This window comes from Lathamus discolor, chromosome 6, assembly GCF_037157495.1.
Source record: "Lathamus discolor isolate bLatDis1 chromosome 6, bLatDis1.hap1, whole genome shotgun sequence".
Classification (NCBI taxonomy): Eukaryota; Metazoa; Chordata; class Aves; order Psittaciformes; family Psittacidae; genus Lathamus; species Lathamus discolor.
The window spans coordinates 83,867,296-83,892,335 of NC_088889.1; the positions used below are offsets into that span (position 1 = coordinate 83,867,296).

A 25,040-nucleotide genomic window follows, 5' to 3' on the forward strand; every position below is an offset into this window, starting at 1 on the left:
AGACTGGTTCAAATGGAGTAATATTTTCTGTATTCTGATAAAGTAAATTACTGGAAATGTTGGCTGTTAGGGACTAATGACTGTTAGGGATTGATTGATTCCCTCTGGCCAGGTTATCCTTATGGTTGTTTGAACTGCTTCTTGTTACCTGGGCTAGAACTTGGCCTTTCATACATGGTCCAGAGGAGAGAAAGAAGTCCCTTTCCATCTCAAAGTGCAGCATTCAGGAACTCAGGGTGACTTTACCATTCCTTCTATAGTTAATTATGATGTTCTTCTTGCCTATGGCTATATAAAACAGTTGTATCTTTCCTCTTACAATTCCACCTAGCAGAAGTACTGCAGTAGTGAGTTTTTCTTTAGGGGCTTGAAGTCAAATAAAACAATCTTCGTTTTAAATATTTAAGTATGACTTTCTTAAGTCCTGCCTCATGTTAACAGATCCTGTAAGGTCTGTGCAATCTGTATGATGCTGGATTCTTTCTGCCTGTGTCAAGATGAAAGAACAAAAACTATTCTGATGAGGGTGCTGATGGAAAAAAAAAAAGAGGCCTTTTGGGAACTAAGCAGAGTCCATTATATTCTTCATTAGAAAAAAAACATTTAGCGTCTCTTTATAATGCATAACTGTTTTCTGAAATATTATACCTGGAAACCATAAATTCTTAGTTACTTGGTGGATAATTACTTAAGATTAATCTCCTGTTTTGGTCCTGTACTCCTTTTAGGGGTGCAAATAACAGTTTTAATTAGGCTGGCAAACATGAAATCTGTGATGTTTCTGAAGAACTTCACTAGTCAAATAATGTTTTGACAGACCTAAGCGTTTTTCTTTGCTATATTTTGAAACCAAACAAATTGTTGACTTGGTAAAATCGTAAAGGAGAACTAGCTGTCATCCTTCCTTAATGACTCTCTTGTAGATTTTTATTGGTGTGAGATTTGGTGCACTCTAAGATGTCTGGTTGAAAGCAATATAAATGTATATTTCTAGTACTTAAACCTAAAATGAACCTTTTGCCCAAATTGTAAAGAAAGGAAGTGTGAGGATGCCCATTGAGTCAAGGACTTCCTGTGGCAAACACTGTAGTATTGAATTATGAGATAAATGCTTTTATGACTGCCATTCATTACTCAGAGACTGCTGTGGAGAAGTATGGCACAAGAGGACATATCCCTGGTGGTAAACCCTGTCCCAGCTGCTAGAGAGATTCAGGCGCTCTCAGCAGGCTAATCTTCTTGGACCACATTCAAGCCATCCGACATCCATATGTGCCACTAAGTACAGGGTTTTTTGAAGCATCCTGCTTTCAGCTGATGAAAGAAACTATTTGGTGAAAGAAAATGTTTCTTTGCTTTACCTTTGGGTTCTTAAATTCAGCTCCTGTGGGGATTATTCTAGATTCTCCTTCTACAAGTCAGCCTAATATGAAAGAGAAGAGGGGAGTAATACTGTTTCTCTGCTTGGCTGCTGTCCTCAGGGTTCTGAAAGACAGCATGGAACAGCCTGGTCATCTCAGTACTGCAGCTGTTTGAGAATTGCACAGAGCAGAGGTCTTGGCAAACCTGGGAAGGCAGCACTGCACTGGTTCGTTCAGAGCTGTTTACAGCTATTAAGGTTGGGAACCTGGGCTTCAAGGAAAGAAAGAAATCTGTTCTGATTTGAATACTAAACAACATGTACATCTTACTCCAGAGATAACGGTGATTTTCTGCTAAATTGGATAGCAAAATAAATCAGTGGCTTTAATGCTTTTCTGAAAAATCTAGATTGTTTTCAATTTATTTTTTTCTAAGGAGCTTATGTTCTGGGGAAATCGATACAGGGGAAGAGCTGATCAGTCTCTGAAAGCTTACTCTTAAAGATAAGTTTTACAGTTTGAAAAATGTTGGCTATAAAAATTCCTCTCCAGCATTGTAGTTATGAGCAAAAGATTACAGCTGAGATCACTGAAGATTTCAGATGCTTATCTTTCTTTAGGCCAAAGGAGCTACACATCTGTGGATGTGGGTCCAAGTCTCTATTGGGTGCTTTTTCTTTATGCAGTTTTGTAAGAATTACTCATTAACTTGGCTTCAGGTATTTGATACATCTCTTAAAGATGATAAAGGAAAGATGAAAATTAAATTGATTTTTTTCTCTCAGAGAGTTGCCAGTAAGGTTTCATTATTCGTGTAGTGCAGGTACAGAAGGCGATAACTCCAGTCTGGAAACCAGAGGCTTCTCAGCATTCTTGCACTGACATCCTTTCCTTGTCAAACTGGTATTTGATGTGAGAAATAAGGACAGAGTTGCCTTTAATTTAAGTCAATGCCTAAGCTCCCACTGATTTCAGTAGTAGTGGATTTTGCTCCTGTATCTCTAAGGTTCTTTTGTGATGAACTTTAAAAGCTGATAGTTTTGTCTCCGTATGTTCCTTTTTTGTGTGGGAGGGTCTTTAATGATTTTGATATTTTGTCTTCAATATGGGAGGAGGGGGAATAGAAGTTGCTTTAGCTTCAGATCTTAGTCCTTTTGTAGGGAAAAGGGTGTGAGCAGTAAGCACAGTTGAAATTAGACATGTTAAAAGCTGTACATGTAGGGGGTTTGACAGTTTGAAATGCTTTTAGGATAGGTCAAATAATTCAAGAGGATAATTTAGTCAAATAAAATCCCCCCTCAGAAAGCTAAGCTTTCACTTTGTTTATATGACTTAGTCATCCCTTCCTATGTAGCATGATTGTTCATTTGATTCCAATTTACAGAACAACTTGTACCTTTTTTATAGCAGTCATTAAGCTAATATGGATGTCAGGATTTAAGGCTGCCAAACCCTGATGGGTAACTTCTAAAGCAAGTATTTATCACATCCTCATGCTGATACATGCACCAAAATGGGACACACGGTATAATGTTATAGCGAGGCCACTCAGCGTCTGCACACAGTGCTGACTTGGGCGATCCTAGTGTTCAGCAGAGCTTCCAATTTCATCTCTCATCTGTGACATAAGCATCAAGGTCACTTATGTCAGGAATTATACTTTTAATTTAAACTGCCTTCTGTTCCATGCCATGAAGCAACTGTAGGATAGTAAATTGTGAATCTGCAACATGCCATTCATTTTAAATTGTCTTTTCTTTTTAACAAATGCTGCCTTTCCACATATCTTCTGAAGTATTATGTGTAGTTCTTTGTTTTGCATACTCAGTTACATTTTATGTTTGTGAAGTGTGATTCCATATTCTGTGGTATTTATAGTCTTACAGAAGAGGAAGCTATACCCAGCAAGCCATCCCTCCTGAAGCAGTTAATTCCCTGCTCCTGTGAAATAAGTTGTCTACTACTGAGTGGCAAATTACTGTTGTTCAGTGCTATTCCTCTGGATGTGATAGTTCTTCCTGAGGAATTTTGCTCCACGGTTCCAACAGGAGCTGTAGCTTTGATGGCATCAGCTTAATGAAGTATCATAAGGTGATAGGACCAAGCAGTGATTGCTGATTCCTGCTTAGCTTGAGACCATATTGCCACAGAAACATTTTTCTGTACTTGAAGCACTGACTATGCAGGGAATAAACCCTATACCACATGAAGGTACATGAATGAACCAGTATTTCTAAGTAGAATAGATAGGATAGAATAGAATAAATAAACCATCAACAACTTAGAGTGTAAACCTGAGTTCCAGCTAGCATTATTGTTCTAAATGTAGTCATCTATTCAAAAAGTGGTTGTATGTGAAAATTAGTATGGCATATTGCCACTTACTTCTGTCCTTTAGGGCTTGTGCTGAGAAACTCTTGATGTACAGTGCTCCTCTGTGGAGAAATCATTGTATAGAGCAATCCTTTGCTGTCCAGCAAAATAGATAATGTTTAACACTGAACATCAGAGTGATAAAATTAGGTTCTGAAACATAATTTTTAGAAGAATACCTTCCTTGTGGAGGTAAGGTGGTCCTTTGTGATACATTGCTGATCTGGACCGTGAGGGGATTAGGACCTGTTGTAAGGTGCAGAACCTGCTAACAGTATGTGCGTTTTTGTGTTTCAGAGATGTTGCCAGTGCCTCAAAAACAACAATACAAAACCCAAGAAAGAACTAGTAAGGACTGACAAAAAAGCTAAACCCCATATAATCTGAATGGGCATAAAATCTGGCAAAGCGAAGTGTTAGAATTGTGCTTGGGTTCTGTTGTTGATCAGGCCTTAAGGCACAAGAGCAGTCAATAGTAAAGGCATTGTTGTCATGAATTAATTTTGTGCTAGCTCAACCACTCAACATTTAAACATATGGAACTATTTTAAGTGTAGGAAGAATTTCATGAAAGAGAGCTGTGTTGGCCTGGTTATTTGAGCCTGCCCAAGCCAAGACGAGAGAGCCAATTGGTTTTGTCCATAGAGGAACTGATCTTTTACATCTGCTTTTTAACCAAGGCAAATTAATACTGCTTCTGTTAGGTGAATGCTTTGGTTTTTCTTTAAGGTGTGTGAAGGTGTAAAACTATTAATTTGCCTCCTACCAAATCCTGTTGAATTCCTCGTTCTCTAATTACTGTTAAAGAATTATGGAAGAAATACCTGATTATAGAGTACAGATCTGGGAGCCAGTATTTACCTTTCAAATCTAGCATCTGGCACAACTGACTTTGGACGCTGGAAAGTTACTGTGGTACTACCTCAGGTTCTTCCTCTGTGCAACAGAGGTGGTATCTTTGTCACAGAAGTTTCTGTTAGCATTGGCAGCAAAGCTTTAATTTGATTTTTTTGTAACTTCTGTTTCCTATCAGAGTTTACTGAACAGAGAAAAAAATCTCAGAAAAATGGGCGTTTAATTTGTCCTTTCTAACAGGAGGTGTTTTTCCTAAGGTACTTGAGAGTCAGGGATTTGGAGTAACTTTTTTTCTTGAAAGTATTTACTTTACAGCAGTATGTACAGTTACTATAGAACTAAATTATATTCAGTATGTGCAGATACAGACTTGTTTTCTGTCTATCCTGTGCTTTGCTCAAGAAGTATGTAGTTGTAAATCTGCTTTATAGACAGTACGAACTGTGGAAAAGGTTGAGACTTCAGCTTTGTGGCTTCAGGAACTGGCTGCGTTGTGCTAATAATGATGAGTTTTTAAATCAAATTAGAGCTGATTTTAAGCATGTGTATTACATTTGTTTCCACAATATGATACTGAGATTAACAGAAGAGTGACTTAAATAAATGAATCCTAGAAGTAAGGATTCTGTAGTATGTACTGCAAAACAAAGATTTAAAACTGCCTAAAATGAAATAAAAAAGGAATCCCAGTAATGACCGAGGCTTATTAAAAACATTTGTATCCTTTAGGTTCCAGCCAGCGCTTACATGTGAGCAGCATTATGTAAACTCCAGTTGTACTTTTGCCAAAGCAAAAAAGATCAGTAGGTCAAACTTTTAAGCTTGACCTACTTTTTTTTTTTTTATAGGTACCTCACTTTAGTGCAACTTTTTCCCACTTGTTTTCTTGCTATTCTTAAAACAAAGTAGAGAGAACAAACTTTTCCCGTCTGCTGCAGTAGAACTGCAAGATGTAGGATTTTCATCTTATGCGGGAGTTTTCCACATAGTTGTTGAATCCTTTTCCAGCAATGGTTGATACCTGTGTATTTCAGAAGGCAATTGGAGGGACTCATGGCAGAGAAGGAATAGTGACCTCTGAAGAGGTTAAATGCTGCTATTGATTTTAAAATCTAATACAAAATTACATTCGTAGTGTGGTAGAACAAATACAATATGGAAGCTGGTTTTATTTCTTGTACAAAGTAAATTGGGGAAATTATAAATGATTATAAATTTATCATTTATACAATTATAAATTTAAAAATCCAGTTCTTATTACATAATTGTAAGCTGTAATTTACAGTGCCCAAAAATTTAGTGATAGACAAGGTCTTTCTTTTTTTTATTGGGGGCTATATGCAGGAAAAAAATCTACGGTAATTCTGCAGCAGTCCCCTTATGTGTGCTCCAGCTGCTTTGCTCAATCTCACTTTTCTTCCCCAAGCTTCTGACTGATGGAGATACACACAGATCTGAAAAACTGGAGATATGGCCAAGAAGAGGATCTGTGCAGGGTACGTGTCTATTTTAAGGAGAGGGGAAACAAGCTAGAGCATTTGACTGCAAAGTACTTATATTGGCCTAATTCCACGGGAGTCTATATGGAATTAATAGTCATAAGTTGTATCCTTTCTCAGGCTGGAGCTCTTGATTTCTTCCTATTATATTTGATTACCTGTTTGATGTATTAACCTATGGTTTATTTTTTGTTTGGTTTTATTTATTTATTTTAATTTTTTAAATAGAGTTGACTATAAGAGTTTTGTCTCTCTGGTACCTTAGGAAACATAGCGCCTGATTGTGGTGGTCTGTCTGTGGGATGAACTAATCCAGTATGAAACACTAGCTGCTAAGAGTCAGAGGTTCAGAATTCCTCAGGGTACACACTAGTTCTTCTCTTTGAGCAAAACATACTCAGTCTATTATGTCTGGGTCCTTGGTATGAACTAAAATGCTCCCTTGTGAAGGCATCAAAAGCCTCTTGGGGATTTACTACAGTATCAGAAGCTGGCGTTTCCTATCCACACAATGTAGTGTGATAAGCAACAGTTGGCTGCTACCCAGGAGCTTCATGGTAGCTGAGTTCTATGCCATAAATTACAGAGCACTTTGGGATTATTAAGGATGACAGACTCTCAAGGTATAATGATTACTAACACATTTAGATGTTTAAGTATTTGTCCAGTTGAAGGACAGTTCACATTAAGTCTTTAACTTTACCTTGAGCAATTCTTTGTGCAGTTGTTTGGACACTGCATTAGTAGGGCTGACTTGTCTCTGATTTTGGTACATCCAAGAATTTAGTAATCAGGTAACAGTGTTCATAGGTAGTAAAGTCAAGAATTTTACTTCTGTAATGCTCATCACTGAGCTGATGTCCCAGTTTATAGTGTTGCAGTCTTACTGGATTTCCTGCTCTCTTGCTCGCCAATCATTGCCTAAGTTGTTGCTGCCTTATTTCTGCTTCTCTTGCTGTGACTGCTTCCAGTTATTGGCAGCAGTGTAATTTAGTTATATTTTAAGGAATAGGTATGGGATCAGAGTAAGAGAGAATGGTTTGACTCAGAACTGCTTTGCTGTGAATACTTCAAAAGAGCTGCTTTGAATCTAGATTCCTTCTGCACTTCTCAAATTCATGCCATATATGCTAATGTTATTAGGATGTCTTGGTGAAATTGCTTGCTTTCTGCAATAAAATCTTTGTATACATCTGAAATGAGATGGATCCTGACTTCTGTGATAGGCAGGGCAAATGTACAAGTAAGAGGGAACAGTTCTATTTGTAACTTCATCAGTATGAGCTTAACGCATGAAATGTACATAGCCTTTAATTGTAATGTCTTTATAGCAAAGCAAAGTGAAGACAATTGACCTTGAAGACAAGGTTTTCATGGACCTCAAGTTTCCTAAGGGCTGAATTTTGTATAGAAGTGTCGTGGTTTAAACCCAACCACAAACCTCATCCACTCACTCCCCCCCTTCTTGCCCTCCCCCTGCTCCTGGAGGGACGGAGAGGAGAATCGAAAAGAATGCAACTCCCACGGGTTGAGATAAGAACAGTTTAGTAACTAAGGTATAACACAAATCACTACTGCTACCACCAATAATAATAGTGATAAAGGAAATAACAGGAGGAAAGAATACAACACCTCAACACCAGCTGACTGATAACTCGCCCCAAGCCCCCCAGCCGAGCACCGACCGATCCCTCGTCCAACCCTGTAGTCCCACTAGCCCTTCCGGGTAACTCCAAGTTACATCCTGGGCATGACGTGCTGTGGTATGGAATACCTCTTTGGCTAGTTTGGGTCAGGTGTCCTGTCTCTGCTTCCTCCCAGCCTCCCCTCCTCCCTGGCAGAGCATGAGGCTCAGAAAGTCCTTGGCCAGACCAAACATTTGAGCAGCAACTGAAAACATCGGCGTTATCAGCACTGTTCCCAGGCCAAAAGATCAAAACACAGCACTGTACTAGCTCCTAAGAAGGAGAAAAATTACTGCTGCTGCTCAACCCAGGACAAGAAGGTAACTGGCTTGAGTTGAAAATTTGCTCTAATGTTCAGTCTTTTCTGTACAAAATAGCAATATTATTAACTGCAGCATTAAGAGATCTCTTTTCTTGAGCACTGACAATGACCAGCACTATTCCCACAGTCAGGGGAAGTGTCAGCTCCAGAACTACCACAGTGGAATATTCTGATACCTTTTCTTGTAGAGGAGAAAATGCATTGCATCTTCAATGCCCGTTGATGCGAGGAGAATTGTGGGCATTGCGTGCTGTGGGGGAAGTTAAAAGGGTGAAGAAATAATTGTTTTTCTCCTCAGGTTGAATTCCGCTCTGAAACTAATCATGCACCTAAATTCATGCATTAATGATGTAGCTCTCCATTGTAGAAACTCATGTGGGAAGAAGCACGTTTCACTTTGTTTTGTTTTTTTTTTTAAACCCACACTTAATTCAATTTAAAAACTATGCAACAAGATTGTACAGGAAACCTGAAAAGATTGAATGGCCAAGAATTTCGTGTGGTCTCATAAATTCTTTCAGTGGAATATTACTGGGTCACCTGGCAAGTACAAAAGCACCCTGAAGCTTAATACATGAAAAATGGTGAAGATGAGAAGTAGTATTTGCTGTTTTACAATCGGGAGTCTGTTGACTTATGCCCAATGTAATCTGAAGTAAATGCTCTCTGTAAGAGTGTGTTCAGTAAGATGTAGCTGGTTATAAAGACAGAGCATTTCTTGGCTGTTTATATTGAATCTAAAATTAGAGAGCCTCTTGTTTCACAATATAACAACTGTATATGTTAACAGATAAGCTCTTTGGAGCACTGTATAACATCTGATTGCTTTTTAAGAATAGTCCCACTTGTTCAGAAAGGACTGACCCCTGCTGTTAAGATAAAGTTGTATTTTATTTCAGTAAAGTGCCCATTTAACTGTTCAGGAGTGGTCTCTCTTCTTTGGTTCCAGGGCGAAAAAAAAAGAAGTCTCCAGACTCTTACAGTCTATTTTTGTAGATGCTGATTTGTGATAAGGCAGAAAGTGTTATCAGCACATAGACAGCACCTGTTAATTGCCTAAATAATTCAAGCTTAAATTATGGACACTTCTAAAAGGAGGACTCACCCTACAAGAAAATAAATCCTGAATATGCTCCCTGCCTTCCCATTCTTCTTTGGTCTTAATGTTCTTGTGATGGGAATAGCAGGCAAATGCCTACATTTTAGAATTATTACTGCAGAAGGTGGTTGGGTTTTTTTTCCAGTTTGCCTGAAAAGTTTAATCTGCCTTTTGTACTGGGAGGGGGGAGCTTAAATGTTGTGCCGGCTGTCCCTGAGGACATATTGTATGTAGGTAAGTTCTATGTCAGTTGATCTTTCAGCACTTAAAGCATTACTCCTACAGAGTAAATTCTTTGTTGGCTCTGTACCTAATCCCTATTTAAAGTGCAGTTTAACCTGTATTTCTGGTTGTTAGAAGCATGTCATACACAGATTTGGCAACAGTTACAAAGTGCCTTTAGGAATGAAAACTAAGGTTAGGTTTTATTCTACTCGAAATGTTACTCTTGTTGCAATGAAATACATCTTAGGACATTTTAGATGCCATTCTTCAATTGCCAAAGATACTATCTCTACTAGACTTCCCTTTTTCTATAAAGTATCTTTTATATCCCATTACTAGGCTTAGGGAAACCTGTGTGTCCAAAGAAGGGCCTGCAAGACCAGAAATGTGCTTGATTTTCCAACTATTCCAGCGGTTCTAATAAAAGGTATTACTTCTACGTGTAAACTTCCCCTCTCGTGGCTTCATTGCTATAAATACGATCCTGCCGTCAGTTATGTGATTAAAGAAATTGCCACCAAATTGTTACTACATTTTATTTGCTTTTTGAGCATTTTAATCTTTATTTAGGAAGGTCTGTCATACCTTCTGGCAGAATGGGCCTAAAATTTGCTCTTAGCAGTGGACCAGGATAAAGCTAGGCTCAGCTTTAAGAAAGCATTATGTGCTCATAAGGTGTATTTAGCTAAGTGTTTGCAGGGCAGACAACCAAATGTGCAAGTCTGTTTCTAGCCATATAAATGCCCAAAGGCATTTAAACACATCTTTTGTCCCCTCACCCCACTGGGTGATTCATAAGGTCATGGACAAGCCAGATCAGCGGGTGTCCTTGGAGCATGTCCGACGCAAGCTGAGATCAGCGCAAAGCTGCAACAGTTATGTCTGACAGAGGAAGATAATCCATATTCCTCCTGAATTTCATTTGATAAAATGCACAATCTTGAGGGCAGGACCAGAACCTGAATTTTCTCCTTACCTTTGTTGCTAGGCCAGAGAAAATGTTAACACCTATTTTTGTCTCTATGAATATAGGATATTGTACTTGGTGTGATTCGGGGGTTTGGTGTATCTGTCCTGATCTGCTTGGACATCTTAAGTTTGAAACTGAACTGGCTTGGTGAAATGGTGCAGGAGTTAAACATGGGGAGCTCTGAAGTCCACTTACTGCCAGCCTGTGAACAGACCATCTTATAAGACACCCATGTGTAAGGTGATCCCCTAAACCATGAGGATCCATAATTTCTGTGCTTTCTGGTTGTGCTGGGTTAGTACCATGTGGCAAACTCTGATGCTGCTATTACTGACCCAGCCTGGCCACCTCACATCACTGGCTCCTGTAGGTGGTGACCAGCCTTGGAAGAGCCTGCGCATCAACCATAGAACTGTGATCAGCAGACCATTTCTGAGAAGGCTGGAGCAGGGTTGTGTGGTGCATTGGATGGAGAGGTATCATTTTACAGCTCTGTCTGAAGCCAAATATAACTCTGTTAAAAAGAACACAAGCTCATCAGATGTTAAATGGCAGAACAGCTGTAGGTGTCATAGCTTCTAGCTTTCAGTTGAACATATGGTATGAAAGTGGTGTAGCTGACTAGAAAACTCACTTTTAAATATTGACACTGCCTTTGATCTTTCAGCTTTTTAGGCAGTGAAATTTGTCAACTTTGAGGAACTTTATTTTGGTTGGGCGAAAATGGAAGTAACTGTGGATGTTTTGGTTTTTGTGGTGTTTTGGGGTGGGTTTGTTTGGTTTGTTTTTGTTTTTGTTTTTGTTTTTTTTTTGGTTGGTTGTTTTTTTTAGCTAAATAGAACATCAAGTTTTGTTTTGGCTTTTTTTAAGTTCTCTTTATTTTTCTGTCCAGGCCTTTGCCACTCTAGAAACTGCAAAGATACCAGTCACTGACAACACTATCCTGTTGTGAAAGTGCTTACAGTGTCAGAAAACAAACAGCCAGAAGGATGCAACTTATTAGAGATCTTGTTTACCAACATTTAATTATCCTGTCTTCTGAAGTAGGAAAGAATACCTTTAGCATAGGCAGATTTCTTGGCTGTGATGTGTGAGAACAGGCAGAGCTTTTGTTATGTCCTCTGGAGAGCTGTTCCTGTGGTGTTGCTTGAGGAGAGATCTTTCAGTGTGTGGCGGTTCAGCTCTTCTAAAAATAATTTTAAAAAGGGCAAAACAAACCCCAAGCATTCAAAAGCTGCACCCCAGCACAAAAGCAGCATGGCACTGGAACTTGCGCGTTGGAATTCAGAAATAAACTTGTTTTTACTGGTCCAAATGCCTGCAATTTAAGCAGTGCTTAAAACTTGTATATCATAATGTCTGTCATCTGTAGTAATGAACTTTTCTAATACATGTAAGTCATAAGGATCTTTCCCAGTAGATGGCCCCTGATTTTTGTATTTTTCCTCTTTGGGGGTGGGAGGAGGGAAGGAGAAGTCTGTGGTTTTTGTGGAGGGGGATTTGGTTTGAATTAGGCATGATGCAAACACTGAATTGAAAACTGTTGAGAGAACTCAGGCACCAGATGGGCAAGGCAGGCTTTTCTGTTCATATACCACAACTCTTTTAACAGTGAGTTTAAGCTTTCAGAATGAGAATTCTTCTGTTTAAAAGCCAGTAAGCTTTGGCGTTTTAAAGAATGCCAAAAATGGTACCTAATAAATTAAATTCTCTGGAAATTAGATTGGTAAATAGCATTCTATTGGTAGGTTCCTCATAGCTAACATAAGCTAGCTTTTAAGCTAGGAATATTACCTCACCTATTGTTGCCAATATGAGTATCTTTAAGAAAGATGGTTAGTTCCTGAAACAGAGAAATGCGCTTTATATATCTAGAGCAAGAAGGATGGTGCATTTCAGAGTTGGTTTGAAAGGGAGAGAGCTTTCTGATTTCAGAGAAGGAGATAAATGGAGTAGAAGAGAAATAGCTTATATAATAACATGCTCCATCTTGCAGTATTGACTTGAATGGCTCTTAAAAGACACACTGCAGATATAGCAAGGACTTTGCAAGTAAATCTAAGTCTTTATTAAAACTGATCTTTTAACATTTTATGAATACTTTTAAGTGTTCGTTTTGTACCATTAAATATCCAGCAGACATATGAATTATCTTGCATCTGGTCTGCTTCAGAGTGAGAAACTCCCAAAGCTTTTCTGTCAGGGTTACAATACCTATTAGATTATTTGAGAGACAAATCAGAGTGAATGCCAAAACCATAAGATCTGGCATACAAAGGATAGGAAAGATAATTTATAATCCTTTTGTTTTGAACTCCTCTATGTTCTGTGCCTTTGCAGTTAATCCTCTGTTATTCTTTTAAGCCTTTCTCTAGATCATCCTTTAACGTTCATAAATCTTATTTTAGTAAGTCTGAGCTTGGTTGCCTTTTAATCTACTAACTGAACAACATACTGGAACATCCGCAGTAAAAGAATCAATCTGTCATGCCACATCCTGAATGCTGTACTTGCATGGTAACCTCGAAGTTATTTTAGTGGCATAAGTACTAAAGAGCATCTATTCAAACTACCCCCATCCCTCACAAAAGAAGTAATTATTTGTGCAAGAACAGTAGCAGATATGGTATTCTCATACTTCATTGGAAACTGGCAGTTGATTCTCTTATGTTTTGATCCATTTATATACCCTTTATGGTTATTTAGGTATAACCCAGTTTTATATTGTTCTCCAGCAATGACCTATGCAAGAAAGTGGAAGAAGGGGTGTTCAACTTGCTTAGAGTTTCTTAGCTGCAGTTTATGGGTATATGCTATCTTACAAAATGGTCTGAGATGACATAATTTGAGGTTATAAACATTTTAAAATTGCTTTAATGGGTCAATGGCTGAAAATTTAGATGAGGACAAACGACTTTTCCATTTAAAATTCTATGAGCTGTGCCAGTTGGCATCACTCAGTGGACCTTATATACAGAGAGACCTCATGATTTTAACTATTACAAGATGGACCATGCCTTTTGGAATCGAGGTCTTCCCCAGCATTATTAATCCTTTTTCCTCCCCAGACTTTCAATGTATCTTTTTCCTCTTCACACCAGAGGTGGTGCGTATCCTGCAAAGGCATAGCTTTTTCAGTAACCTTCTGCACTGCTTAGTCTAAGCATAACTAATTTCCTCATAAGAGAGGGTATAGGGCCTGATGTCTGATGGAGTTTTACACTGGAATAAGTAGAATGAACTCTATGTAGCCTGAAGTACCTCCTAGGTTATGGCAGGGAAGGATCAGCAGTGTCAGTTCCCTGGATTTTGGAAAAGGCTGAAGGGAGAGTACTCTGTTTCTAAGGAACCAATACCTAGAATATAGAATTAATAGAAATTTTCCCCAAAACAAAATACATATAAGTAAACCTAAAGAAGTCATTCTGTCCTCCCTCTTTGTATAGTAATATCATGTAAAGTGCCCATCGTAGGAAAAGAAATTCCATATGTAGGACAGGAAAACATCCCACTTCAACTGCCAAATTCCTTGGATAACTTCGAAAAATTTTCTTCATAGAAATACCTCCTCCTTGTTTGCTGTTATGGGCAGTTGCATTGGAACTATTCTTACCATGCTCTGTTGTTTGTTCCTCTCAGGAATTCCTCGGCTATGCTTCGCTCACTTTGAAAGCGGTCTTCTGTCAGAGAGGCTTGGTTGCAGGCAAGGAGCAGCAGACATGTTAAAGGCAAGGTGGCCGAAATCAACTTGATGGTTATCCTTAACACTGGTACAGGGAATTGGTCTGCCATGACAAAATAACTGCATTCTCTTTAAACCTTTTAAGTCTCCACTTGGACTGGGTGGCAAGCTACAGTGATGCACTAGGCAGCTGCAGCCTGTTCCTTTTCTTAGATGAACCTAGACCTTTTCGCATTCAAGTTTATTAATTTCATAGAACTTAGAAAATTTACAAGAACAACTTGATTTCCTCCTGTCCATGTCTGTGGCCCAACAAGAGCTACAAGGAATAGCTTAACTGAGGTGCCCTTGTTTTAATGTATGCCATTCTCTGGATATGACTGTTACCTAACCAGCAGCAATGAATGTTTTAGTGTGCCCAAATAACACAGCTCCATGTACTGTGCTCATTGCTAAAACATAAAACTTATCAGTGTCCTTGCCATATTGGTAGTACTCTAAGACTGACATCACCAACAACTGTTAACTGTGCTCTTCACATAGTAAAGGTGGTTTAGGAAGTCCACAGTACACTAAAGAAAAGAATCGTATCTGAGCAGAAATTTTCTGGCAGTCACAGCTGGGGTTTCTAGCAGAACCACACCAGTTCATCAGGACAGGGAGGGCAGGCAGGCTCTCTGGAAGCGGTTGGATGCTTTAACCTCCTCACTATGCATACTGGCCTGTAATATTTATTTAATGTTGGTAATCAGGATTTTGCTAAGGATGTGGTTCATATATGGAAGGTAAAAGTGAGGAAGCTCTTGTCAAGGAATATGAAGGATTGCAGGGGCATTTAAATGCAAGGAATAACATTTTTCTTTAAAATGAGAGGAAAGAGTAAAGATATTGTCAAGTGGGAACTGTATGGGAGGACAGAGGAGGAGCAGGTACCCCAGGCAGTATGAGCAAGAGCAGTTCTGAAGATTTGTGCTTTGGTATGTTCATGCTACAGCATAGCTGTTGAGTTCTGTGACCTTCAAAAGTTTGAGCCCCACCTCATTCACTACATTGTTCTTTTACCATATCAGTTGCTTCTTATACTGTGGTAAACTCTTCATGGCAGTGGCACCACTCCTGTGTCCATGCTTTATCCCGTGTATTCCAGCAATGAAATAACAGATGAGCAGCCATCATTATGCTACTGCTTTCCAGCTGTGATATTGCTGTGCCACTTTTAATAATTCAGAAGTGGTGGAGAGGTGGGAGAGCGAAGGGCTGCAGCAATCTTTGTTTCTCTGCAGCGTGTGATTCCTCCTTGGTGGTCTGGAGTTACCACGGAAATGGGAGAGGGATGGCACAGCATTGCAGGACTCGTGGGTCGGTTGGTGGTGGTGGCACTTCAGCATGAAGGGATAATACGAGGGCTTCCCCTTCTCTGGTTTGGTGCTGTTCCCTCAATGGTTTTGCGAAATTTGATTGTTAAACAGGTGATGCTCCGAAATATTTGTTTGAGAGACTTCTGTTACTGATTCAGGTGAAAATATGCAGTGTCAGAAAATGAGCGTTACTGGTAGTCCGGAGGAGTTGGGGTAGTGTAGTAATATGATCATGAAATCTTTCACCGGTATAAACTGGAGTCCTGGTTACAGTCAGGCTGTCACTACTGGAAGGTTGTTTAATGTGTTTGAAATGAACTGGTACTTTGGGAAGTAGATCTACTGGGAAAGACTAAGGACCACTTCACTGACATTTGTTCAGTGCAGCATTCTCTGTTTTGATGAAGGCTGAATCTCATCTCATTACCAGTTTTTAGTAATTAGAATATCTATCCTAATCACCTCTCACACTAGCTATAGTGATGTGCATAATACCAGTCTTGAAGCTATGGAGGGAGAGGCATATAAGAGAAAGGGAGCAGCATCCTGCATCTCAGGTTGTTATAGCTACTGGTGGCTGTGCAGTACGGGCACTGCGAGATGGAGGATGGGTAGGTGTGGTTACTCACTGCATGTGGTTTAGGGCTGTATCCATCTTCAAGCTGCCTAATATGCTAGCATTAGCTGTGCTGTTTGCTTTATGCCTATGTTACAGGCTTAGGTTTCCAGCTATTATGTTGGAATTGTTCTGAGGGAACGACTAAAAACCTAGGGATCAGAGTGGAACTTGGTAACTGGCTTGAGATGTACTGTTGGACTATTCACTAACTACAGGCAGAAGGAGACTATTCAGCTTAGTATCTCTGTCCCTCCTTTCAGTGATAGTGACAGATATGACTAGACAGATAATGACTAGAAAAAGGTTAAACAGGATTTTCTGGAAGAAGTTAGTTTGTTGGCAGCTGCCTGGCAACTGCTTGCTTTATTGCTCTGAAATGGGACCAAGACAATAAAATGCCATGTAAACCCACTCTTCTTTTGACTTTTGTAGCAAATAAATACTGGTTTTCCACACCAGAGACTTCTATTGAAGTCTGCCTTCAACAGGAGATTTGTCACTATGGGAGCAGCTATGAGGTTTAATTTTCTTCTGCCCAGTTTATGTACACAAGTGAGGTATCCCTGTAAAGTGAGCCTAAATACGAATTTTATTTACAACCACATAGTGAATGTTTTTCTCCCAGCTATGTTTGTGAAACCCGTAGAAATAGTTCACGGAGCTTCTCTTGCTCTCCATTTGCCTCCCTAGATTTTGCAGACTCAGGGTTCAAAACCGTGAATGTGGAATAACTACTTCAAATTTGTAATCCATGAAGCAGAGTTCAGAGAAAATACGAAGTATGTGTAGCAAAAGCTTAACCATAAAGTTCAGTATTTTTCCTCCAGAATGGCAGATACTTGAATTTAATTGCTGGTGCTTTAAAACTCTCATTAAAATAGAGTGGAACAACACAGCTGGGCACCAAAAGTGATGTTTAGGAAACCCTGTCCTGAGTAGTTTCTTGCAACTATCCTTGTCTCTTCAAAAGGGGTGCTACTGTGGTATTCACAATTCCGAGATTTGTGTTCTATTCTTTTTCATTTTCAGTTGTGGGTTTCTTGGGATTTTTTATGTTTTAGAAAATCAGCCTTTGGAGAAGTAGACATTGACAGCAAAAGAGCTACACTGGAATATGGTAGTTCAAGATGGAATTATCTTCTGTTTTATCTAAATATGGCATTGCTGGGCTTAGCTTTGGTCCTTTCTGAATCTAACATGTTGAATGTGCTCTTATTAGTTGAAAATGTCTTCAGTATAAACTTCAAATTGCATCTGAAACACAAGTTTGTTGTCTCTTTCTAATACATGCTAATCTATAGCAACTGTTCTTCAGTTTCCGTTAACATACAAAATGCAATGGAGTCCAGCACAGTGGTTCTTAGGCACTGCTGCTTTTGCCAAAGTTAAAAATGCACTAAATTATTGCCACTGAATTCATGAGACATGTCTGAACTCAGCATCTGTTTAGTGTATGATGTCATTTTTATGAAGTCATTCTCTAGATTAGAATTGCAGTTTAGAAAAAAAACCCCGACTTCTACTGCAAGTATAGTAAAATTATCAAATCCTATTCTTACAGAGTGATTGGGATTAATTTCCCGTTCTATGATACTGTAGTGAATAGGCTGTCTATCTCTAAACTACAGGAAACTACTTAGTGTTTTGTATGAGGATGTGCAAAATGCTTGTGTTTCAAGGAGCCTGACTTTTAAGGACACAGGCACATCTTCCCTCTGTCCCAGAAGCTGATGTAAAATGAAAACATGGCAGGCTATGAAAAAGCAACTGAGAAGCAGTTCATGTAAAACTGTGTACTGCACAGGCACATGAGCTGTGTAGGATTGCTTGTGTAATTCTGGCTCAATTTTGTGTAATCTTGGTGCTCAGCAATGGTGTGATTGCTATATATTTGGAGTAGAAAATGCCAATTTTGTAATTGACATTTTTTTAACTGACACTTTTTTAAAGGATTTTACTTCAACTTTTAGCTGAAAAATAATCTCAGAATCTTTCAGTTGGTAAACACATAATTAAAATGATGTATATGATTAGGGCTAAAAATTTGTAGTCTAAACAGGTTACAGGAACGCTTCAAAAGAACTGATTCAGTGATGGTTTTGCTCTTGATTCTTCTCATCCTCTATGAGTGTATTAGAAGAGCTACATCTGATAAAACATAATATTCTGCCTCCTAACCCAATGACTCTAAGCTCAGAAACTGATTCTGCTGTTACTGATTGCTGAGGTGTAAGCAGACAGGTTCTGAACACTTGCAGAAGTTGGCTCCAGAATGCTAGGAGGTGCATGCAAGGACTGGTTACCCATTTGACTCTTAGCTTACTTCGTTTCATGTTCCCCCCCCTCAAAAAAAGTTAAAGTAGTATGATAGTTGTTTCTTCCTCCAAAAGACATGCTATACCTGAGCTTCCGAGTCTTACTGTAATTGTTTCTAGGTTTCCTTCTTTGGGTTTTAAACAGGTCAACTAAAATGACAGTAACTTGTAATAATTTGTGGAGGAATACATTTACTCTAGTATTATCCACTGTTGGTTTTTTGCTCCTAATTTGGATAAAGGACAATTGTGATTACTTAGGAAAGCTGTTCCGAACAAGAGAAAAAATAAGAAATTCAGGACTTAATGTTTATGAGATACTGAAAGAAATAGATTTTAATCTTGCATCTTAATCTTGGAGGAGACTGAGGGGTGACCTCATCAATGTTTACAAATATGTAAAGGGTAGGTGTCACGATGATGGAGCTAGGCTTTTTTCAGTGATATCCAGTGATAGGACAAGGGGCAATGGGTGTAAACTGGAGCATAAGAAGTTCCACGTTAATATCAGGAAGAACTTCTTTACTGTAAGAGTGACAGAGCACTGGAACAGGTTGCCCAGGGGGGTTGTGGAGTCTCCTACATTAGAGATATTCAAGGCCCGCCTGGACAAGTTCCTGTGTGATGTACTGTAGGTTACCCTGCTCTTGCAGGGGGGGTGGACTAGATGATCTTTTGAGGTCCCTTCCAACCCTTGGGATTCTGTGATTGGGTTAAAATTTTCCACATAAAGATAGTATCATTCTTAAAGCTTATTAAAAGCTTCTTTATGAGTCTAAAAAGCACTGAATTGGATTTTAAATCAGATTTTTCTATTTAATAGAAAATACCTTATTTTATGTAAAACTCTAGGGTTTCTGTACCAGCCTCATCCTTTTCCTAGGATATTTTTGATAGATCTCTTGTGTAGATATCCCAGTTTGTGTGTAGTAACTCGTTGGCTGTCAAAAGGATTGACTAGCCTCTTGCATAGAGGGATTCTTAAAGAGTTACTGTAAAGAATAGGCTTTGAGGGTTTTTTTAATGTTCTTAAAATTCTGGCATGAATCAAGTGCAGTTTCTGCTGCAAGACTTTGAGGAGTAAAGCTGTACTTACAGATAAGGGGAAAAGCCATTTGACAGTTAAAGGCATTTTAGGGGCTGCAGCTCATTTTGTTCGATGATAAAAGTATTTCATCTTGCACAGATGAGGGAGTGGTCCTCCATACAACTCTGTTGCCACTTTAGCTGTTATTGGCAGGCTTTATAGGAGAGGAGTGCTTTATCCCTTTGATTAGACCTTGATTGCCACTCAAGAATCAGATACAGCTTGCAGCCATCTCGCTTCAACTTGTGCAAGCCTGTGATGAAAGAACATGAAAATAGATGTTTAAAGCATGCCCTCTCTCCCATCCTCTGAGTTTGAAAGGCTTACTGAGGTTCATCAGAGAAAAAATCCCTCATTTTTGGAGAATTCTGAGCTTTGATTTGCAATTGAGCGCCCCTCAGAGAGGATTTTGAAAGTTTACTTGCCTCTCTGCTATGTATTTTCAGGTGCTCTCACAGTTGGCCTTGTGCGACAGTGTCAAACCATCCATGGACGTGACAGGACCTGTATTCCTCCACGGCTGCCTCCTGAGTGGGTCACTACGTTATTTTTCATCATTATGGGAATCATTTCACTAACTGTCACATGTGGTTTGCTGGTGGCTTCCCACTGGCGAAGAGAAGCTACTAAATATGCCCGCTGGATAGCTTTCACTGGAAGTAAGTGACCTCAACCTCACAGTTGACCTGTATACAGGATAAACTGCTGGAGTCTGAAGTAACACTGTAGTGTTGTTTAGGAGCACTGCTTAGGGCTCTCACTATACAAACCATTCCTTCTCTTTAAATGCCACATCTGAGGAAAAAATAATATTCTTCAAAAATCAAGGGGTTTGTATCTTAAGTGACTGTGATTGAGAGGGAATGTGGGCCCAAGGTGAGATAAAGAAAGGTCTGATCCTTGTACCTTCTTGGGCAGTGCATTAACTGACCCAAGAAAATGAGCAGTGATAGAGGAGGTCAGTCCTGAATTGGGCATCTGATAGTCTTTCATTCTTCCCCACTCCCATATATCTAGGGCTTATTCCTAGCAGAGTGGAATGACTAAAGATTGCCTCCCCAAGGAAAAGGCAGCAGTTTGATAGATATGACTTACTACAGTAAGTCTAAAATCCATCCCTCTTTCAGGTGTCTCATGAATACCTTGTTCAGGGTTGATGCTGGTTCAGTTGTTCAGGCTCACAGTAGGTGTTTTATTCAGAGTATCTGCATCCTAATTGGCTATGCAAGAGGATTGCCCACTGCAGAGCATCTGCTGTGCTTCACAGCACTGAGACTTTTGCTTCCCTAAGTGACCTGCAGCAGTGCTTTAACTGGAAGGAGGAGTATCAGTGTTTTATTGCCTCCCTTGATTCTTCTCTGTATGAGCACTAGCGTAACTCCTCATAGCTGAGCCTTCTCTAGCAGCCCTATGTTTCTACACAGAGAAACATATCCTATGGCTACTTCAGTGCAAAAGAAAAATACAGTGAGGAAGGGGAATAATTTTCAAACTTCCTTTTCTTGGTGTGTGTTACAGGCTTAGCCCAACTGTGAAATGGTGCCTTAATGGTGGGGATGACTGCATGAAAAAACTCAAAACCTGAGGGCTTTAAAATTGCCTTGAATTATGACATACCACTAAAGGTAGTGTGAATGCTAACTAGAAAATGCAAGTTTGTGGTTTCCATAGGCATAAATAACTCTGTGGCATCTGTGACATCTAATGATATCTACTATGAATGAGATTTAACCTTGTTTTGGGGAAGGGAATAATACAAAAAAGTGCTTAGCTTCAAAAAAGGTACTTCACTGAGGCACTTGTACAGTCAAATCCATCCTTCGGACAACTTTGCTACACAGCATATTAAAGTAACAGTGCAGCTCTTGCAGACAACGGAGCTATTGAAATGCTCTATCCGTTCTGATTGACTCCAGTTTATTTTCTGGTGAAAGATTAAAATGGTAGACAAGAGTATTACTGAATATTCCATCCCAAGATTTCCAGTACCCTTGTTTGTATATACATATTTCATGTATGCCTAATGTATGCAGGGAGGGTTTAAACTGAAAATGTCATATAAAATTAAGATGTTTACAGTAAGCCGAAGTCAAAGCTCTAGAGTAATAAAAGGGGTTTTGGTGTACTGTACATCAACAGTTAATATCACAATATATTTATGAAGGGTTTTTTTCCTTAATTTAGAGCTTGTATTTTGGGCTTTACATATTATAATGTTTTAAAATATCTCCAACTGTAACATCCCTGCATCTTCAGTTTTCTACAACTGTGATGGTTAGTTCAGCCAAAAAGCCTGGTACTCTAAAGCTGGGGTTTTTTTCTATAGATCTCTTCAGGCTTGCAACAGATCCATTATTGGAAGACTAAATATAGAAGGACACTTTTATTTCAGCATTTGCCTTTTTGTTATAAGATGTTTAATAATGAAACACACCAATCTTTTCTCTTTCAAGTCAGTTAATTCATAATTCTATTAAGATACAATCTCTGCATCACTGAAATTCTAAAATTCAACTTCTTGAGTAGTCAGTTTCAACACATACAACTGTGACCTTTGTATTCCAATTAATGATGATGGGAAATACTATTGCTTAACTTGTAAGAGAAGACACTTAAAAAAACCCAAAATGAATGGGAGGAAAAGTTCTGTATTTTTCATTTTTCAAAAAGTTGATGTGACTTCTGTGTTTCATTAGATGGCCACAAAAAATAGTAACCTGCTTGTAGGTCAGTGTTAGGAAACTGTGTGGAGTCAATCTGCAATACCGTGAACAGGTCCCTCCTGTGAAGTGCCACGGCTGTAAGATGAAAACATGTAGAACGGGGTAGGGAAAACACAGTTGCATTACATTTGTTCTGCAAGCAGTTTCAAGACTCATCAGCTTTGCACAGGCTGATAGCAGATATTCTTCACACAGAACTTTCTGAAGACAACATAGGATGTGCTATCCTAGGCAGGCAGGGAAGTCTGCTGGGACTGCCAGCTCCATTCCCTTTGAATGCAAGGGGTCTAGAGTGAATCATCTTAAGGCAAAGGAATCCTCCTGCTCAGTCCTTTCCTTGCAAATCTGATAGCAGCAAGGAGAACCTGGTAAGAGCTCACTCTTTCCCAGTTCATGCTGGAATTTACATGGCAATGTGTAGTTCATATTTTTCATGGAATTTCTGCTTGTAATCCTGTCATCTTGGGTGACTTCAGATTTTTTCAACCATGTACTTACAAATATGAATTACTGCTGAAAACAGCATCGCCTGTCTTGGTTAGCTGCGGGACATATGGAGGACAAAGGTTTGATCTGTCAATTCTCTTTCCTGCATACACTTCTAAAGGGAAACACCTGAAAGAGTATTTACTAGCACAGTGTTTGCATCCTTCCCCAGCCAGGTGATTTTACTGCACAGAAACTTGTCTTTCTGGTTTCTCTGCAAAACAGCTTTGTAGAGAGGAGACATTTCCTTCGCCCAGGTAATATTGCATGAGTGACAGAAGCCTTCTAAAGGCAAATGTGAAAGTTTACCTTCAATTTCTGTAGAGTTTTTCAAGAATCACAGTATTGTTTCTGGTGTGATAAGTATTGTCACTTTGGGCATAGTTTCATCAAAACTAGCACTGATGTTTGAGTCCTGTTTAGTACCAAATTCATACAATGTAATGGAGATTAGATTCCTTCTTCGTGTTCATTCCTTGGCTGTTGCAGGAATTCACAGAGCTCCCACAAGATCTGTTTACATCTTACACAGATTTTGGTCTCTTACCATCTGCTACAACTAGAAAAGGAATTAATTCTGTGTCTGCTACCACTGAATGAGATGCTTCTCTGAGATGTGTCAAGGGAGGGGATGCTGGACAGAAAAATATTTCTGCCTTTTTTTGAGCATTAACCAGAGAGACTAGTATTCTTTTGCCAGAGGATTTCAATGTTGATGAGTATGATGGCCTTGGGTTTTGGAATGCAAGTAAAAATGGGCAGAGTAATCACATTTTTAATTAACCACAGCTATCCTGTAAACATCTATCCCTGGGGTTCCCCACTGATAAAGTGCTGCTTGAGTTACTAAAGATTTGTGCTGGGTGCTGCTTTCTACGTTACCCATCTGTAAACAGACAAGCAGGTATTACAATGAGCCCTCTAAAGACTAGACCATAGCTTTTTCCTTCTTTTAATATGCTGTATCCTGGATTTTTGAAGTTGTTGGATGCTCAGAACAATTTCAAGCTAAAGAATTACAGGAACTAGATCTTTTTGTGACAGCCACCATACAGAAGCAGTCTAGAAATTACTGTGTTTTGTTACCTAAATATTTTTGTTAGTAGAAATTGTAGTCATTAAGTGTCTTTTCTGCAAATTTTCCTACCCAAGGAAGAATTTTAAATCAAAAGCAACTACTTTTGAGGAAGAGGTTCTGTATGGGTTGCTGGGAATGTTTCTGGAAATTCACTGAGTTGGTACTACCAGATATGGAGAGTTATATTTGGGCTACAGCTTGTGTAAGAAATTTCTATCCTCTAGCTTACAAATCTCCTTCATAGAAAATACACTAAATTAACTGACCACTTCATATATTGGATTTTCTCCTTATTTTCTTCATTTTTTTATATTGGATTTTCTTCTTAGCTGCTGCTTATTAAAATAAATTTATCATGCAGTCTTTTGTTAATGACTTGTCAAACCTTTGCCCTAATTCCTTTGCCAGGCTTCCTAATCCAAGAGACACTTTGAATCCATTTTTTATTTGCTATTTCAGTAGACTAAAAAATTCAGACCACACTAAGAAAATTGCTTGGACACCCCCATAGCAGAACATGTGTGCTGTGAGGATGCAGAGTGGAAGAGAAAAGATGGCTGGTTACTTGTGTAGTGAATGTGTGAAATGTGTGTGCACATAAGCATTCTGCACACACAGAAGTTATATTTTGGTCTTGCTGTGAACTGATGGAGAGCTGAGGTGCCTGCACCCTTCTGGCCCCAGGCAGAACAAAAGGAGACACTGGGCTCACACTCCACAGTGCCACTAGCAGATTGCAGACCTGATGTGCTATGTCCAACACACCCCAAAGAACAGCAGTTTAGTAGAGAGGATTAAAGATCTGTTCTTCAGCCATATCCATGAGTCCATCAGAACTTTTCCAGCTGTGTGGTTCTTGAATATAATAACAGAGATTTAATCTTGGAAGTGCAGGTTGTTCTCTAAATCCTGAAGCTATTTCCTGTGTTACTGTTTAAATGTTGCAGAAGTTTTGTAAATAACTGGAATGCTTATCAGGGACTAACTGGATGTAATAGGAAGCATGCTGAGTTATGATGTGACTTACCCTCAGAATATTGTTCAGATTGTTACTTACTGTATGTGTGTGGTACTAATTACACATCCATCTCTGTTTTCTGGACCACTCAAGCGTGGAGCTCTTCTATGTTTACACAGATGTGCTCAATGAAACACATACCCAAGCTTCCTTTCCTCAGATAGACCAGCTGTTGGTTAAGATACGTTTGAAAAAAAGGGGAACATTCTTTAAGGATTAGATTGTTTGTTTAGTGTGGAATTTCATGGGCCGATAATCATGTAGATTAAAACCTTTCAGATTATT

General features: G+C 39.1%; 1 protein-coding gene across 1 annotated transcript in view; it reads left to right on the forward strand.

Moving 5' to 3' along the window:
* MOSMO (modulator of smoothened) overlaps positions 1 to 25,040 on the forward strand; it is a 31,576-nt gene that overhangs the window by 1,433 nt on the left and 5,103 nt on the right. Inside the window, exon 2 of the mRNA XM_065684314.1 lies at positions 19,897 to 20,109. Coding sequence (XP_065540386.1) covers positions 19,897 to 20,109 — 213 coding nt within the window. The remainder of the gene's footprint in view (positions 1 to 19,896; positions 20,110 to 25,040) is intronic.